The sequence below is a fragment of the Euwallacea similis genome, chromosome 16 (genome assembly GCF_039881205.1).
Source record: "Euwallacea similis isolate ESF13 chromosome 16, ESF131.1, whole genome shotgun sequence".
NCBI lineage: Eukaryota > Metazoa > Arthropoda > Insecta > Coleoptera > Curculionidae > Euwallacea > Euwallacea similis.
This window is the reverse complement of record NC_089624.1, coordinates 2,075,901-2,093,090: the sequence shown is the minus strand read 5'-3', so window position 1 is coordinate 2,093,090 and position 17,190 is coordinate 2,075,901. Positions and strand designations below refer to the sequence as shown.

Sequence of the window (17,190 nt, the reverse complement as noted above, 5' to 3'; positions counted from 1 at the left end):
TAATGATGCATGTTTATTTGGTGACACAGAAAATAAATGTGCTACTTTGATTTTATATCAATGTGTTAGAACATACGAAACCGAAAATTTAAATTGAAAAAAAATTCTTGAGCTACGGTGAGCTAATATGGTGAGACCTAAATAAAACCTAAAACCATTCGTAAATTTTTTGTGAGCTTTAATGTGACGGCCTTAGTCTTATTCTACGAAGTTCGGTTTGCAAAGGATCATCAGCAACTTGTTTTCCTGAATACGGCCCTGGTAGATTTTGCGAAAAACGAAATAACTTAATTTTTTAAACTGCTCACACATTACGTAAATTATTCAATTATTTTTTTTTAAACAAAAATTGCCTGTATACAGAGTTGTCATCGTTTTTTGCACCCTCCTTGAAATAAACCGAAACAATTCGTTTCAAAAACTTGCGAAGCATTATCCCAAAAGAAGCCGCATCCCTTAGAAAGTCGCCGGGGGTTGGGGACGTGCACCAGTGAGCGACATTAAGCCCTAAGAAGAAGGTGCCGGCATTTTCAAGAGGTAACATACTAGAAAATTGAGTGCCTAGTCTTTTATGGTTGATTAGATTAACACCTTCCCTAAAAGTGTGTTTAATACGAATAGAAACGGGGAGGTTTACAATGTAGAAAACTCGGTCGGTCGTCTCAATGAGCATTGATAAATTCGTTGAATTTACACATCTTCATGATTGAATTCGACACTTAGAACGTTTTTTCTGTGAAAACTGCCGGAATTTCAAACTGCAGCGTTTTTGCCATTCAACCAATTGAAACTTTATCCTTACGAAGTCTTAGGTCACAATTAAATATTGATAATATTAAATTAGGCCGGACCATCAAAATGTCCTATACCTTATAATAAGTTTTTCAGCATGTTATTATATTAATTTGAGATAAACATAATTATAATCGTAAATGGTTGTAATTAAAGGCAATGGCAGGACCCGTTCCATCCGTGTAAGCGATCATAATACGATAAGAATATCCCTTAATTGGGATCGCTATTTTATGGAAGTAGGCACGCCTAAATCAAAAATTGTTAGTTAAGTATATATGAGTTCATAAATTATATATTTTCGTGAAAAACCGGCTCGTAATCTTTCAACTTTAACTAGTTATTAGTGGATTAAAAGCGCGAGACGGTAGAAGTGATATCGGATGGTAATTTAGACTTCTGGTTGTGATATTAAGTATCCGTTTAAGTCATTTCCATTTGCCGTAACGCGAAATGTTCTATAAGTGGTACTATTACAAACATAAGTGGTTCCAGAAATAGGTAAGGCATCAATTATAATGGAGCTATAAGATGGCGTACTGCCGGAAGCAAGGTTTTGGGGTTTGGGGGTGCTGCTGCGCTACCACAATACTACACACGCTATCCGAATGAGTATTGAAGTTTTTGCAAGTTTCTCACAGAAGTACTGCATCGACCGGGAAAGTTTATTCGAACACTGCAGTCTTTAATGAAAAATAATCGTCCGCAAATAGCAGATGAGGAAGGGACGTGCATGGTTCCTAAGCTGAAGCTGCGAAAATTTGGCACGATAAACTAAGAAAATTCAGTTTTCCGTACGTTATCACCGAATACACGACTCGTAAAAAGCAGAAAGCGTGAGTCGCCGCTGGAAAAGGTCCAGCAGTATCAATAGCGCATTGGACCTGTGTTGTAGTTGATCGGGCCCAACAGAATAGCCAGTGGAACAACTGTGGGTTAGTACAATAAATTATTTTTATCGGCTGACCGGATTGGGCTGAAGAGAACTGTTCATTACCTGGAAAGTACAAAAGATTGAGTTCAGACGCTTCGTCGTAAAGAAAAAGGCGCCATCGGTAATGCAGACACAGATTTGGGCAAAAAATGCCAAAAATCATATGCTCAATAGGGGTATATGTTTCGAATGCTCAGTACGCTACTGATGTGTTTTAAGTTCAAACGAAAAATCTTTGAAACGCATTGACTTGCGATGCCAATTTAGGCTGATGCGTTTATTTTATTGTCGAAATATTCACTTTAGACACCTTGAGTCGCGTACCCGTACGCCACTGTTTTGTTAGACAAAAATAATGGAATAATATTCTGCACCTGCAGAGAACATACAGACCTTTTAGCAGAAATGAAACCATTGGCGTACAACGTATATTTTACAAGAAAGTTTCGCTTAATTTTGAGGAGTTCTCCAAGTTTGAACGTTTGATATTAAACCATACTCTCGTACACCACTGACATATTTAAAAAAAAAATGAATAATATTGTGTCTCAACGATCGTTCAGCTTTATCTGCCAGAGGAAGATTATTGTCGTGCGACGATCGCTCCGGAAAATAATTTTTTTACATTTTTTATCTTTTTAAATTTGTAAATATTAACATTTAACACGGAATTATGTGCTTGTACGTTATTGTTTTGTTACAAAAATAATATAAAATTTTCGTTCACCTATAGGACTTCGGTAGGTACTGTCAACACAAACAGAACCGTTGGCGTGCAAATGTCTATTTTAGGAAGTAAATCTTGTTCAATTTTTGAATAGTATTACACCAGGGATATCTCGAAGCTTTAACTATTGAGCTAGCGTTTCACATTATTAAATCACACCTTCCACACCTTTAGGGCGCAATCTAATAATTTGTGCTCTCCTCTTGTATGAACAGCAGCCTCATAGCATCGAACCATATTCAATTTTTAATTTCATCTTCGTCAACATCTTCCAAAATTATCATTAACATATGTTGAAGTTCGGGGGGTCGAGGAGGTTCTCTTTGACGTCTGCTCATAAGATCCCAAAAATATTCAATTGCGTTTAAATCTGGTCTTTTGAGAGGCTATATTATTGTGCTGGTGATTATTTCACGAAGCAATTCTTGCACAATTCAAGTGATCTAGTATGACCGTGCATGAAAATAAAATTGTGTCATATTAGAGGCGTAAAGGGTCTTTACATGAGGATCTAAGGTGTTCTTTATAGGATGAGAGCCTCTTGGTATTACCACTAATTGTAAATCTGCATGAGCTTCTCGACACTTGACACTATTACAAATCCTCCAGTAAACAAGCAAAGACGGGAAGTTTCTTTTTTCTTTACACTAAAATAAATAAAAACACATCAGAAAATAAATCTTATTTATTGAAGTAATAATTATTTTACAAACGGGACGGCTTCATTTCACTCTCACAGTATTGCAATATTGCTATTTAGCTAGGACATCAGTAGATTAAGAACCTATTATTTATTAACTATGTATAAAATCTATATACAACTTATTGCTTCAAACAGCTGATAATACTTCTTCATCATATAAAACAGGTATAAAGTAAAAAATGCAATAAAAATACGATCTAAGTACTAAGAATAAAATCATTACAAGGAAACTTAAATGCATTGAATTGGTTGTAAGTACACTTTCGGTGAATTTTCAAAATAACGTTTAATTAATTAAGCGTCCAAAAGTACTTATGTTATTAAAGATCAGATATTGTTACATATAATATAATACAGGATGTCTTTAAATAAACTAATTTATCTTTTTCCACTAAAGCGATAAACATCAGGAATGAAGGGAAACTAATACTAGGTGTTTGATATGGTGTGATCATGAGATTATTTAAGTGCTAACCATTTTGCAAATGCATGGCTCCAGGAATAATTGTGGCTAAATTAATTTAAATTTGGAGGAAAATTTATTTCTGAACAATTATTGGAAAATTCGGTCAGTAACAAATGAAGGTAACTCGGGTTAATGGAAAATAATAAAATAATCAACAAAAAACCTGGGCAAATCCATGTTAAATTAGGGAAAACGTAGCAAATTAGGTGAATTCAAGTTATTAGAAACTCATGAAAAAAATTCAGTTTAAGTCTGAACAATATCAAGTTGAGTTTATTTTTTTGGAAAATCATGGATACATTGGTTTCCGATGGGACAGTAAAATTCGAAAAAATGATGGCAACATTTCTGTTCGAAAGCCTCGTCAAGAGCTTGATGCCCTTAAAGTCTGTCTTCCATATTTTCATGTACAACAAACTGGCAGCCGGAAGAGGATTTAATTTAGGATGGTGTAACAAACTTTGAAAAGCTCTGTATGCCTGGATCTGGCCATTTAAACCAGAGTTTCTTACGGGTAATCGGTAAGTCCAGAGCAGAATCATATAGCATGCAGAATATATCGATTAGATGATATTACTTGATGGAATCATTTTTTTGGATAAGTCGGAAGCCCAATCGACTTCTCTAGAAAATTACACAAATGGAAATGAAGATGAATGCCAAATTCCATTACCTTGATTACTGTTGCTTTGAGGGCGAGATCCAAAATAATGACCACTTTGTGGAGTAATGGCTAGCACCTTTCCATTTCCCCTCGATATTTTTATTTGACTTTACCTCTCCAACAAATCACTTTGAAAAACTCTACTGAGATTCAGAACAAAACACTCCTAAAAGAATCTAGCTAATTAAGTCCCCACTTTGCCTCATCATTTCCAACCTCATTTCATGCTCCCTGGCCTTAAGCCTTAAAGAAGCAATGCTTGAGCTCCGCCTGTCGACTTCAGGTGGCGGCACTGTACTGGAAGTTCCCGGCGACAGGGGCGGAGTGGTCGTAAACTCCTGCTTTGGTCTTTGGGCGGCTGAAATATTCGCCAGCAGTGTCTGGAACGAGCTGGCAGAGGGGTAAAGTCCGACCGATGGCGGAAGTAATGGCGGTCCGGCCCTGTGGTAAGATGGCGGCGTGGGGAGGTAGCCAGGAAGAACGTGATGGGGGTAGCGGAAAGTCAGAGAGTCGAAGGGCTTCCTGAGGCCGAAGGGAAGGTTGAAGGGGTTCGGGAGGGATGCGGGTACTACTGCAGGGGACGCCGCTGATGACGCAGATGTGAGGTAAGGGTTGTAGGGGTGCGCTTGAGGACCCACTTTTTCCTGCTTGCGCCACTTAGCTCGTCGATTTTGAAACCACACCTGTAACAAGAGAAACACGAAATTAGCTCGATTGAGAATCGTGAAGGCATTTAGTTCGTTAAAAAGGGGAGTTTCCCTTAACAATTCTTCGTGGTAATTTATCCGTACACTTCCATCGATATAAATAACTTTCAGAACAAGGTGTATGTCGTTTTCTACACGCGATACGCTTCCAAGAAAAATTTCTTGCACCTAATATTGATTACCACATGCGGTCGCCAGCATTTTTCTCAAATATGTGGCACCGAAGTTTCCCGGTAAATAATTTAAACTCCGACAAAGCATTTTTTGGATTCCGGCTTCATAATTAAAATAGATTAAGTAATTATTATCGTAATAATTGGCGTTGTGATTCCGATAATTGCATTAACGAGATATTTTGCCGATGTAGAGGCCGCAGTTAATATGGTGCCATTAAACCGACTATTTCTGGGTACCGAGAAACGACAAGAGAGTTACTTTTTTGCCTCTGTCTCAGCCATTCTTTTCTTAATGATTTTATCAGCCTTTAAAGTAGTAGTTGTTATGATTGTACTTAATACCACCGAAGCGGTGGATCGTTCTTGATGGATGCGAGCAAATCATTTGTTAAAAAATAATGCAACTTTATTAATAGAAACTGCTAGTTTTTTCTGCAAATGTGCCGATTAGTTGGAATTTAGCTTATTTATCTGTTGTACTTTGGGCGATTCCCTCATTGGGCTCATCGCTGATTAGCACGGCAAGCGGGTTAGTTCGGGCTACGGCTGATCGGTTCAATCTGGTTCTTGGTTATTGGTTAACCAACCTGCGTTGATGAAAAATAGATGCTTAGTGAATAGAAAAAAAGACTGAGTTTGGTATAAACAGAGAATTACCTAACAACCCATCATGTTTATAAACCATTCGGCAGGGGTATTCTTCGGTGTTACCAGGGTTCGGGGATGCTCCACACTCACGACAGATGTTCCTCGATCTAGCTGTGTTGTCTGAATTTGGTCGTGGAAGGGACTTGTTTTCTTTCGCTGTATTTTTTTTTAAATTTGATTTTGCCATCTCCTAGTCTAGTTTGCCATAAACGAAATTCACTTACTCTGTGGCTAATCCATATATCATCTTTAAAAGCCGGGTGGATGTCCGCCACCTCCCAGTCGTAAATATCGACATGGTAAGATTTAGGTGCTTTAGTATCAGGCAGGTAATAATAACCTCTTTATTATAGAGCAGCAAACGGGTGTCAGGAGGAATAAATTTAATAAGGCGAAATAATAGCCAGATAGCGATTGGAAAGCTAATTACAGGTAGTACCACTACTGGTTAACGCCAGCCAGGCAGCCAAAGCAGAGTAGAACGTGAGTGGGCACATTTCTTTCTGATGTATTATATCCCATCTTAATCGAATACAGTCAACGATACCACTGATGGCATCGATAACAATTAATTGGCTGCCGATTACCGAGCGTTATTGAGATTGGAGTGATTGCCGGTTGCCGGGCTATTATTCTTTTATCTCATGAGCATTAACGGTCTTATTTAGTCAATGATATTGCTGTTTTTCGGATCAGCACTTTGTTCTGGAACCCGACGGGGGTTCCTTTATTTTGATCGGCTAATATGTTGTGCGGCAATTTCGACTACTTATGAACGATACTATCTTGGTTAAGTAGTTATTGCGGGTGCTTGGGCATGCTGCTCGGTCGCTAGCTGTGTTTAATCTGTAGCACAAATAAAGATTTGTAGCGTAGAAGCTTAAAATCCAATTGTGAAAAAGTTTATTGCATCGGATCCGGTCGGCACGATCGCTGAATAGTAATAATGACCATGTGGCTGCAAAGGCACCAATAAATCTGTCCAACAAAATCCTCTCTGGTACTGAAACTCCTGTTCTTTCGAAAGGCTTAAATTGCTCTGCCCTTCCCTAGGACTTTGCTAAGCTCGACTTTATTTCAAATATAGAAGAAACAGCTCAGGCGCAATCACGGGAAAACCAATAAAAGCTTGAGATTAGCTCAAAACTAATTTTAGAAAAACCGTTTCGTATTGAACAACCCTCATCGAACAAAAGATGCTCAATTCTAGGAGTGGAGCTAAGAATATTTAAGTCCTTCTAGCTGACAAAGGTAGCACCATAGCCATGATGGACTCTGTTACTTATGAGCAAAAATGGATGGTCTTTTAAATGATGAGAATTAATGTTAGAAAGACGAATTTCACAGTAGTAAAGCACCTCATTCTTAGGATGTTTCTAAGATTCATAAAAATAACAGACCTTTAAGGCCTAGTGTTAGCAGCATAAATCATGCCCACATCCTCTGTTCGTGATTTTTGCTAAATATCCTATTAAGAGCACACACCGATTCTTACGTAAAAATTTCCGTTTATTTTGGTTTTTTCCACTACTTTTTTCCTGGGTTCGGAAGACAGTAACAGATTATCACCGAAAAGCACAAGGATGTTCATCTGTGCCTTGAACAAAGGGTAAATGTTGTTCTTAGTTAGTTTTAATTGAGAATAGTGTGCCTAATGGTATGTGAGAAGTTATTCCCAAAAATAACCCGCCTCAACAGCTTAGAACATGCTATTTACAATGAAAAGTGCCCCCTCTCCTAATATTTTCCCACCCTTTTAAAGCGAAAATTTTATTTTTTTTAATGAAGCAATACGGTCAAATTTTGGCTCCCGAATTAACAGGGAAATGATTTTACATGATCCCATCAACTTCACTATTTTTTACATCGGCTAAGTATTGAGAAGTTCGTTTAATAAATGCAAAATCATTTAGTAATGATCCTTATTATTGTACGGCCTTTTATTTAAGCCGATTTTGAGCGCGTTGTGATTGGTTTAATACACCCGACTACACTCACGACAACTTGAATCTGACCACTCACAACACTTATGCTTGACACGTGAATCTACTTAGAGTAAGTAGACATTTTTTTTTCCGGTATTTTGCGATGCAGTCGACGGAAAATGTTGTAACCGACACGCACCTACACCGAGCAATTAATAATCTCAATTTTATTAACAGCCTCAATTACATACATTTTAATATATTTATTCGTTCGCTTAAATAATTTAAACAGGTAATCGCAACTAAAGTTCACAGATTCATATAACTGACTAAAAATGCATTCTCCTTGCACTTTCGATACCTCATCCTTGACAGTTCTTTTCGGTCTTCCACAGCGGCGTCCTGCGTGCACTTGCGAACTGACCAGCGCCCCACTTGGTTTATATGTCCAATTAATTCTAACTAATTAATAACATTTCTTACATTTCCACATTCAGCTTATAGAGGAAGATATACCAGTTTCTTGTTCATAATTCTACTAAATCACCTTTCGTTTTTGCGGCACTACACTGATGATCTTTAATTAAGGCATTATCTTCCTGCGCCGCCCTACTTCTGATATTTGATTCCACCATATTATTATTGCATTTCAACCTTGGCACCAAAATCTTGTGACATAACGTCCCGTTCACGAATTTATACGACTTACCGGTTGTCAGGCGATCTGGTCCAGGCACATGTGCATTTTTGTTCCACATTTTTCGATTATAAAAGATCATCGGGCCCGATTCGAATTACTGCAGTTCGCTACTCGATCAAGAAAACATCAGCACAAATGGCTTTCAGGGTAAGTGGTCATTTGCACAACTCCCTTTAAAATATATCAGGGTTTGTTTAAACTAATAGTTCATCGCGTTCGCCACTCTTGTGGCTATGGCCCAGGGTGGGGCTTTGTTGCAGCCCGCAGCCTACGCAGCCGTCCCAGTTCCGTTGACTTTTGCCAGCCCCATTGCCAAGACGATAGTGGCGGCGCCTGCTGAAGAATACAATCCCAATCCTCAATACAGCTACGGCTACGATGTCCAGGATGGGCTTACAGGAGACAGCAAAAGCCAAACTGAAACCAGGAACGGAGATTTAGTTCAAGGCAGCTATTCCCTCGTTGAGCCTGATGGTACTTAGTGAATTTTATCACTGGAGTGGCCGTATACGGGTATTGTTTTAGGTAACAGGAGGATCGTAGACTACACTGCCGATCCCGTAAATGGCTTCAACGCAGTCATCCGTAGAGAACCAGCTGCAATTGCAGTTAAAGCCGTCGCTGCCGCCCCCGCCATCGCTAAATTAGCCCCCGTAGCCGCCCCCTTGGCTATCACCCCCGCACACATCGCTAGATTGACGCATGGTCCCATTACTTATGGTGCAAGTCCAGCTTTGGCTGCCGCTCCTTTCGCCACGAGATTTGCCGCTCCCTTAGATCATGCACCTATCGCTTACTCCGCAGCCCCTTCAGTAGCTAAAGTAGCCTACTCTTCTCCCATTGTTCCATATTAATTGTAATTTTGCAACTATACATTTTTATTTATTTGAGTGGTAATATATATATATATATATATATATATATAATATATATTATATATTATATATTATATTATTATATATTATATATATAAATAGATAGGTAAATTGACATTTTCTAATGAACATTGTACACAGGATGAACCATTTAAAAGCGGGATTTTTGAGCGGAAAAAAACTATATCTTAGGTGTAAGGCTCGCATATTTACTACAAAATGCGAGAGCTATTACAAAAGTTGTAAAATGAAGGCAAAAGTATAAACTGAATATATTTTTAAGCATACCGGGTGGCACAAAAAGTCGTCCTAGAATTTAACTTTATTATCTTAAATGCAATCCTCTGTATATTGTTAAATGTTTGGATTTTTTTCAAATTTCTAAGAAGATTATTTCCATTAAAGTGCCTTATTACAACTTATAACTATTTTCGAAATACCAATGTTCGAAATATATATGGTGTTTTCCAAAAATGCAGCGCGACTTTATAGATACAAATATAGGGTATCGAATTATAATGATCAATCACTTCTCAAAACGCGAAAATTCATAAGAAAGTACTAAAACCAGAATATCATTGTCGTAAATGCTCGATTACTCACCTCTTTTATTAGTACACATAGTACATGCTTAAAAATAAATAAAGCTATCCTACCGACTGCGCCAACAAAATGATTTCCATAGATAAACAATTTTTTAAAACAATTTATTTGAAAAAGCCTTAAAATAACTACAATACAATCGAAAGTTAACTGAAGAGTAACTACTTAAGTGAATGTGAAGCAGTTTTGTTACAAATTATAATATACATGACTCAGCATTACAAAATAATTAAGGAGAAATGGCATCATCTTGGGTTGTATGACCTTCGTGTGTGGTAATTGCGTTACATAGCTTTTATTATGATATTTTTGAGTGCTGCTGCCTTGGATAAGACATAGTAGACTACCGTAGGCAACAGAATGTAGGAAGTACTCTAATAGATTGAGAGCCTTTTGTGGAAGAGGGTTTATATCTGGTGTTTACTCCAGATATCCAAGAAATTTCCCGTTTGGATGTCAAAAAATGCGGGGGTTTGTTAATAACTTTAAAGCGCGCAAGGAGTCAAAATTCAGTAAAAAAGGAAAAATTCTCATTAATAAGTGGTTGAAAGGTTGGACTGGAATTAATTTGAAAGCTCTATTATTGAGAAACTTGATTTGTCTTGAAAGTTTTGGGCGATATCCTGCATATACCTAATGGGATACCCGTATGGGATGGTCTTAGCATGGGTGATCTCCCTTATCCATCGATTGCTTCGAGAGTGGTAATATTTATTGTGGGGAAACCTCAAAAACCTATGAAGTGTCATATAGGGCTCTGACTATAGAACAACTTGTAGAAAAAAAGCTCTAATAGATTAGAAATTACTAAATGAGATAGACTCTAAATGAACGAGCTTGCAGTATTTAAGTTATCAAAAAGGACTTCGAAGACAAAACCGGGTAATACCAAATTTATTTCGGACAAAGATAAACGTTAGTTAGATCAGTTGCTAACAGATTTATTCAACATTAAAGGCTGGGCGATGAAGAATCATACATGGGTGTTCCGTTCCTTAACCGACCTTGTATCTTTTATGGTTACCGACATCCCCCTGGTTGAAACGGACACCCTAGATACTCGTTATTAGCTTTCAGGCGATTCTTATTGACCATGGTAAATGCAAATAATTGATATAATAAAAAATGGATGTTAAATTGGTATTTTTACATACCAGAAGGTATTGATGAAGATAGCGATTAGGTATGTAAATTGAATAGGGCTTTGCATGGGCGTAAACATGCGCCATTTAGTTAGAACAGGAGATTCCACGGTTTTTAGTTGAAACAGATGTTTGTTCGGTCGGGAGATGATCCTTGCCTATATCAGTAGAGAGGCAATATTGTATTCATATGCCGACGATGTGGTAATTATCAGTAACAAGCAGGTATTTCTGGTCTCACCATTTTTGATATCCCATTTAATAAATATTCAGTGCTTCTTCTAAAACCATGGCCTTTGGCAGATATATCTACTAGACTCGCTTATCGTTTATCTTACATGGATACCTACACTTGATGCGATTTGTGGTGGTATTTTGTTTACGCTTACGTTTAACCCTGTCATAAATTAAAATAGCTTTAATAGTTATATGACTACTCTTTATCGCGTAATCGTCCAGCCTGTGCATTCTTACAGGATCCATTAACTACACGCTGAATTAATTAGTTTTCATACCGCTAATTATGTCCGTATTGAATATTCTTATTAAGGCATTTAAAGCGAGTACACCGTTTATGATAATAACGGCCGCTAATTAACAATTTAGCTTTTTTTTTCAAATAAAAGGAAACGAATGATTAAAAACGACCAGGTGAGCCCATAAAGTGTTTAATGCGGGTTTGGAAACATGTTATTATTTATTATTAAAATGTATCTTTTATGAAATGTTTATTTCCTAAGCAATTAATGGCTTAAGTCGTTTTAATGCTCTTTGGGAACGACGATTACGAATGAGTGCACAAAGCGTTAATGTTCGGGAAAGTAATAATAACAGGTTTACGTACTTCTATCAAGTCCTGCACCTACCATCATAATTCCCTCATCAGTTCCGTATTTCAAAGACACTTTAAAAGCTGCAACGCCAATTTAACTATTAAATTATAGGGTGATCAATATTGTGATGGCGGTCGTAATGCATATCCTCGTCACTTGGATGCACTCTAACCCCCATAAATGTGGGCAAAAATAAAACCCACAACATTCTTTGCTGCTGAATAATTTATTTATGCTAACAATATGGTATCATCGCTAAAAGTATTCGTCTTCAGCCGGTATCTCATACGACAAGAAGGATGCATTAATGGGAGCAGTAAGCCCGAAGCTGATCTTCGGTATCAGACTGATCACAACAATCTGCGTTGATGTTGCTTTCTTTTTCACTCACTCTCCTGGATCGGTAAAATGTAGAGGATCTATGGTTCCCGAACCAGGGTATGTTGAACTCAGCTTCCTAATCGCAGACCTCATTTAAGAGTTCATCGTGAGGATAACTCGACTGGGGTTCGCTAAATCCAATAGAGTTAATGAAGTTCCCAGCTTTTTTTTGTTTTCGAGTAGTGAGTGGAGATTTGCGCAAATTGCTGCGGTGTAAATGCACTTATACTATGCAGTAATAACGGTGGTTCTTCGACAAAAATCCGTTCCCCTATGCTGTTTAGCTTGAAGCTTAAAATGTTCTTAATTATGCTCAACTATAAAGTAGCTTTGAAGCTTTCGCTGGGGGACCGAAAACTCGCGATACTCCGGGGTGAACCTTCACATTAATTCTAGTTTATGTAATATTGAAATGTACATGTTTTTCATAGTAGTGCTCAGTGAATTACTGTTGCTCTTACATCGGTCCAATTTCTTATATCAGGATTCGGAGGTCGTTCGAGTCGCTTCGTCACCGTTCAAATCTCAACTCCTAACTGAACGTTTTAAACGAGCTCTCCATTAAATATAGCCCATTTCACATGATAAACCGATCAGTAGAATATGATAAATTCTAGCAGTTTAAAAACAAATCTAACCTGGAAGACACCCGAGGGAAATTTAATTACAGCGTTAAAAAAGGACGATCTATTTTTTAAAACCGTCATACATCCAATCATGAGAACGCCGCCCGAAAGATATTAATTAAATTTAATGATGGTCGGGTTCTAAATATCCAAACGTCTTTAGTGTAAACATGACAAATCTGTGATTATACCGACCCCACATTTAACAACAGAGGCGGGCCAGAGGAAAGGCCCCCCGCCGGGTCCAAAATTAGCTCAATGGTGTCCTGCTGATCGAGAACCCAGAGCGCCTATTAAATACAAACTCGCATATTGTTTCAAATTTACGCGGCTTCTTTTGTACACACACAAATTTAATAGCTCGTTCGAGGTTTTTTAATTTAATTAACTTTTCAGTACAAAAAAATGTCAGCCTCTTGACCAAGAATAAGGCATATGAAGTCAATGAGGCATGACCCAATTGACCATGTACGTTGTACTCCGGCTCCACGATCAAAAATCGACTAACAACAGTTATTTAACGCATTTTCGAATACACTTTTGATGATGGAAAATTAGTACTTTGGCATTGGTCTAAAGGGTTTTCTATAATTAAATCGAACGTAATTAACGTTTGCATCAGACGTGATATGACTGAGAATAATTATTTCAAAATTACCTTCAATTACAAAGTGTATAGTATAAGCATATGTGGCATCGTTGAAATCTGAAAACCTAGTGCCCCAGACAGTGATTTACAGTGGTTATCAATTAAATTAATTGGGATTATAAGCGATTTTAGAATAAAAGTTTACAAAGAGAAAAGTGATTCGGGCTTTATACAAGTGTGCCACATTGAGCGTAAAGGGATCTCTTCACATCATTCCACTTTTAAATTAAATTAAATTAAATTAAATTAAATCTTTCTGGTGGAGTTCGGTGCTCCGACTTAATCTGTTCTTGAACTTTACTACTGATAGTGTGGTGGAGGCTTCGGCTGTATTGTTGTGAAACACCCTGTATAAGATCATTTATCTACTAGAATTCCAGATATCCCGATATGCGTCACCGAAAATAACCCTTTGGTATGTATTTTCATGTCATTTTATTCAATGAGATATCTTCGAAAGAATGCGACAAATTTGATTTTAGAGAGCAATATCGAGTTTGTTCCAAATTCATGGTATAAAAAGTTGCGAGATGACTATCACCTTTGGACAAGCGCGATGTCTCACCGGTTCAAAGTCTACAGGATAAAAGCACATTAATCAAATACAAATTACCTTTCCAAACACCCCGAAAATATCGGTTAAATTAAAAAACAGATAGAATGAAATATTGAAATTTCATATGTTTCCTGAAATCATCTAATTATATGGGCGAGATGGTACTATTAACGCAGGTAGATGGATCTTTTTATAATTTATCGCTTTAAGCCAGGTCCATTGTGAGTTTTATAAATGAAGAATACAAGCATGAAATTTAGCAATCAGTGGAAAATAAAGTATTCTATAACTTATTAAAATGACCCTTTATTGGATTTTGCTGGCACAAAAGAAATGAAAAGCTGGCGAGTTATGAACGCCGCCGATGACGAAGAGCTTATTGAGGGCCAAATTGAGCTATTCTCGCCTCTTCCATTGGATATTGTTTACAAAGTAAATTACCTGTCCTGATTTTAACATGGCATTAACTGGCAAGCTCATTGTTGCTCCTATTTCCCGAACAAAAAATTTTATAACCGGAATAACAAAATAATTCAACGCTTTTAAACGAAGTTTAGCTGAAACTACTAAAAACACGTCTCAAGTTAAATAATGACGTCAGTTTATTTATCTGGTAAATTTATTTTTGCATAACTCATGCCGGTCAAAACACAAAAAGCAATATTATTAACACAATAATTGCTTTAACATAATTGGATTAAAATGCTGCTAATTACGGTTATTATAATGCGCATTATTAACTACACGGTTGTGTTTTGATTACCATTAACGCAAAATTAATAGAAAAAATAGCAAAATTGCTTTAACCTTGATTATAATAGTAATAAATTACATGAAATTTTTGTCTACACTCCTAGAGCAATAATAATTTTAGGATGTCGGCTCGCGCGATGCCATTACGTTGCCTGTGTAATCATTTAGTTTTCGACGCAACCTTTAATTGACTATAAGAAATTATTATTACCAATTTTTGATGTGACTATTAATAACACTTTTTGTAAACTCTTATTTTTTAATCAAGATATCAGCCCCCATGTATACGCATAAACACCTGTTGCGTCGAAATGACACAGCACAAGAGGAAGAGAGTCATTTGAGAAATGTATTTTTTTCGAACACCGAGTACAAGTCACGGACTTGAGCGATTAGGTTTAATTAAATAAATTATATGTCTCCATTTCTCAAGAATTGTAGTTTGTGAAGGTGAGTCGAGTCGGGATGGGACATCATTAAAGGAATGCGGATGACCGGGAGCTTAATCAGCTATCGGTACCTTTTTGAGTCGTCTTTTTGCGGAAACCGATTTTATTCTGCTTGATTGAAAGTTGATGTATTGCTAAGAGTTTGATGGACCCGACCTTACAAAGACGATGCCACGCAAAAAGCAGGCCTGCGGTTCAGGGCCAAACTACTTCTTAATCGGATCAAAAAATACCGGAAAACTAGGGTAACATGGATTTATACATATGAATTTTGTCTTGTTTTAGGGGAATTTCATTATTGCCAAATATCATTAGAATGATCGTTCACGCATATGTCGCAAATTTGTATCCACTTGACCTGGAACTTTTGAATCGTGGTAATCAGAACAAGATGTTTCGAAAAAATTTAAACAACCACGAACTAACTTATATAGGAATTTTCGAGTATTAGGGACTACCCCAAACCGATCTCAGCTTGGATTTTCACGAGTTGGGGATAAAATTAAATCAACATACATAGGAGCTTTCAGGAAACTCACTGTACTCTTCACAAGAATTTTCGCGATAAACAGAATCTCGAGAATTTTCAGTCAATCCCTATCAACTTGCTGAAATCCGTCGGATGAAACAGGAATTGAGAATTGTGGATCAACCAAATTTTCAAGTGGACAACTTTATTACTGGACAACTTTAAATCAACGCGAATAGAAGCTTTCAAGAATTTTCAACTGACACCTATCTGACCTATCTGAACAAAAATTATGAAGAAGCTGGAAGGGTCTCAGCTCTAGATCAGGTTCAATAAGAGGTGGACCTGCTTGATCCAGGGTATTTCTAGATTTTTAAAAATTGCTATTCAAGCCAATTGGGTTGCGAGGCGAGAACCAGAACCAAATTGAACAGAGATGTTCGAGAATCTAGGAGTACTAAGCAGTACATTTTTGAGAACTTGAAAATCCTATTAACCAGGAATTTTCCAGAATTTCAAGGTAACCCATACCGAACTGATTTGAAAGCATTACGCCTAATGGGAAGTAGGTACCTAACCCGGAGCAAGATGAACAAAAATCAATCGTTTCATTTTGGAAGAGTGATCATATCAACAACAGGAATTTCTCAAACAATTTTCACGTAGCTTGGTCCAACTTGAACAGAATATTTTTAGACCTGCGATCTGAGTTACTAGCTGCGAGAATTTTGACCCATTTCAACCGGAATATTCGAGAATTCTGAAATAACCTAGAGCAACCTGAATAATAGTGTGTGAATAATGTGGGGATAATGGCTAAGTTTAATCCGTGTTACGTCATGATGATGATGATGATGATGATGATGATGATGATGATGATAATGATGAGAATTCCAAAAATATTGTCGAACCGGCCTCTTTATTGCACCTCTTAGAAGGGAAATCGGGACAGTCTATTTACGTCACGGTTACAATGTAAATATTATAGCCTTAGTAATCTAGATCTTTTAACCTTGATGATGGGGATTTCCAAAAACTATATTGGACCTAGAAAAAGAGCGACGAGGGCAAGGTCAAGTGCAGTTCTGTTCCGACTGTATTCAGTTCGAGAGCTCCTCTCCCATCTTGTCTGTAAGTTTTTGTGATTGTTTTTGTAATTGCTTTGTTTCGTCAATAAAAGTTACGCACGAGTTACACACTAATTTTCTCCCAGGCCATTAAAAGAGTAATATTTGATCGTTTGATGGCGCTCTTAAGTCTCTTGAATGTGGACTCTTTACATCAGAGCGACAGTTGCTCCTGGTCTCTCAAAATGTGCAATTTTTTATTTTATTAACTCAAAATTTTGGGAGATTCGATATCGACTCCGCGATGGCCACATGCCTTTGGTGTTCCAAGCCTAAAAGGTGCCT

At 37.3% G+C, this 17,190-nt stretch overlaps 3 protein-coding genes across 6 annotated transcripts in view; 1 reads left to right on the top strand and 2 right to left on the bottom strand.

The window, feature by feature from the left end:
• The window catches only part of LOC136414106 (reactive oxygen species modulator 1), a 62,633-nt gene that overhangs the window by 30,956 nt on the left and 14,487 nt on the right, over positions 1–17,190 (bottom strand). The window lies entirely within an intron of this gene.
• LOC136414096 (homeobox protein aristaless-like) overlaps positions 3,124–17,190 on the bottom strand; it is a 65,497-nt gene continuing 51,430 nt past the window's right edge. For all 4 annotated transcript variants that reach the window (XM_066397913.1, XM_066397916.1, XM_066397914.1 and 1 more), the window contains one exon: positions 3,124–4,969. In XM_066397913.1, coding sequence (XP_066254010.1) covers positions 4,463–4,969 — 507 coding nt within the window. In that variant the 3' untranslated portion in view covers positions 3,124–4,462. The remainder of the gene's footprint in view (positions 4,970–17,190) is intronic.
• On the top strand, positions 8,241–9,299 carry LOC136414103 (larval cuticle protein A2B-like). Its single transcript, XM_066397922.1, has 3 exons — positions 8,241–8,589; positions 8,649–8,916; positions 8,968–9,299. Exons 1-3 carry the CDS (start codon positions 8,578–8,580, stop codon positions 9,294–9,296), a joined length of 609 nt encoding a protein of 202 aa, XP_066254019.1. The 5' UTR covers positions 8,241–8,577; the 3' UTR covers positions 9,297–9,299.